Source organism: Numida meleagris, chromosome 27 (assembly GCF_002078875.1).
Source record: "Numida meleagris isolate 19003 breed g44 Domestic line chromosome 27, NumMel1.0, whole genome shotgun sequence".
Taxonomy (NCBI): Eukaryota; Metazoa; Chordata; class Aves; order Galliformes; family Numididae; genus Numida; species Numida meleagris.
This window is the reverse complement of record NC_034435.1, coordinates 2,061,117-2,062,622: the sequence shown is the minus strand read 5'-3', so window position 1 is coordinate 2,062,622 and position 1,506 is coordinate 2,061,117. Positions and strand designations below refer to the sequence as shown.

General features: G+C 70.4%; 1 protein-coding gene across 1 annotated transcript in view; it reads left to right on the top strand.

The window, feature by feature from the left end:
- CSNK1G2 (casein kinase 1 gamma 2) overlaps nt 1-1,370 on the top strand; it is a gene marked incomplete in the record, with an annotated part of 25,533 nt that extends 24,163 nt beyond the window's left edge. The window contains 2 exon segments of the mRNA XM_021378384.1: nt 315-421; nt 952-1,370. Coding sequence (XP_021234059.1) covers nt 315-421; nt 952-1,006 — 162 coding nt within the window.

Sequence of the window (1,506 nt, the reverse complement as noted above, 5' to 3'; positions counted from 1 at the left end):
GGGCCTGCGGCACCGGCCTGCCCTCGCCGTGCCGAGGGGATCCCCAGGGCTGCGGGAGCCCGCGGGGGCTGAGCGCCTTGGCACGGCCGTGCTGGGGCTCGGGAGCAACGGCGAGAGCTGTTTGGGGACGGGACGGGGCGATGTGGGGCGGCCGGTGGGGCCGGCAGGGCGCGCGGCGGCACAGGAGCAGCAATCCAGTATCCCAGCGAGGGGAGCCGGGACCCCCGCCACGTGGGGTCACCACCCTCGGCTGCTGCGGGGTTCGGGGCCGGGCCCCACGGGACGGGCCCACGCTGACGCGCGCTTCCCCGCAGGTGATGAGCTCCACCAACGGGGAGCTGAACACGGACGACCCGACCGCGGGGCACTCGAACGCGCCCATCACGGCCCCCACCGAGGTGGAGGTGACCGACGATACAAAGTAAGGGCACCCCCCGGCCACACTGCGCCCCGCTCGCCTGCCCCACAACCATCGCACGGGGACGCGGCGGGCAGTGCCGCGATGGCGCCGTGGTTGGTGGCACCGCGCTCGGTGTCACCGCGGTGGTTGCGGCGCTGCCCGTCCCTGCAGTGCCCTGGGCAGGGATCGCTGTGTGCGCCCCGAACCCCGCGGGGCCGCTGTGCCGCTCACACTCAGGCGCTGATGGCCGCTCCGTCCCCCTGTCCCTCTGTCCCCGTCCCTCCATCCCTCCATCCTTCCTCTGTCCCTCTGTCCTTCCGCCCCTCCCTCTGCCCTTCTATCCCTCCATCCCTGTCTGTCCATCTCTGTCCCTCCTTCCTTCCATCTCTCTGTCCCTCCATCCCGTTACTGTTCCTCCATCCCTCTGTGCTCCCATCCCTGTCTCTCTCCATCTCTGTCCCTCCATCCCTCTCCCCATCTCTCCTCCCATCCCTCCATCCCCGTGTCTCCTCTTCCTGTCCCTCCATCCATCCCTGTCCGTCTGTCCGCAGGTGCTGCTGTTTCTTCAAGAGGAGGAAGAGGAAAAGCACCAAACGCCACAAGTGAGCGCGGGGCAGCAGCGGCGCGGGGTTCCCGTTCTCCGGCCGTGCCGGGCGGTGCCCGCGGCGCCGCGGGGTGGGAGGGCCCCGGTGCCCCCACGCAGCGGAGCGGGGCCTCCCCACCGCCCGGCCCGGCCCGGCCGCGCTTATGCGTCCCCGCGTCCGCCAAAAAGAAAAAAGAAAAAGAAAAAAAAAAGGTATAAAAAAAGAAAAACCCCGCAGGGAGCGCAGCGCGGCGCCGCCCGCAGCCCGGCCCGTTCCGCCGCGGGGGAATCCGGGGCCGATCCCCGCGCGCTGCGGAGCGAACCCTGGGGTCTTTCGTTCTGTTGCTTCTTTGTCTCTTAAGTTAATTTAAAGTGAGTCTCAGTGCAGCGCGCCGAGTTGTCGGTCCGTCCTTCACCGCCCTGCGCCGCGCCCCATCGCCGCCCCGGGGACGCGGGTTCCGGGGAGCGGCGGCCGCCGTGGGGCAGCGGGACCCGCCGCGGTTGTGGGGCCCGTGGGGACGGC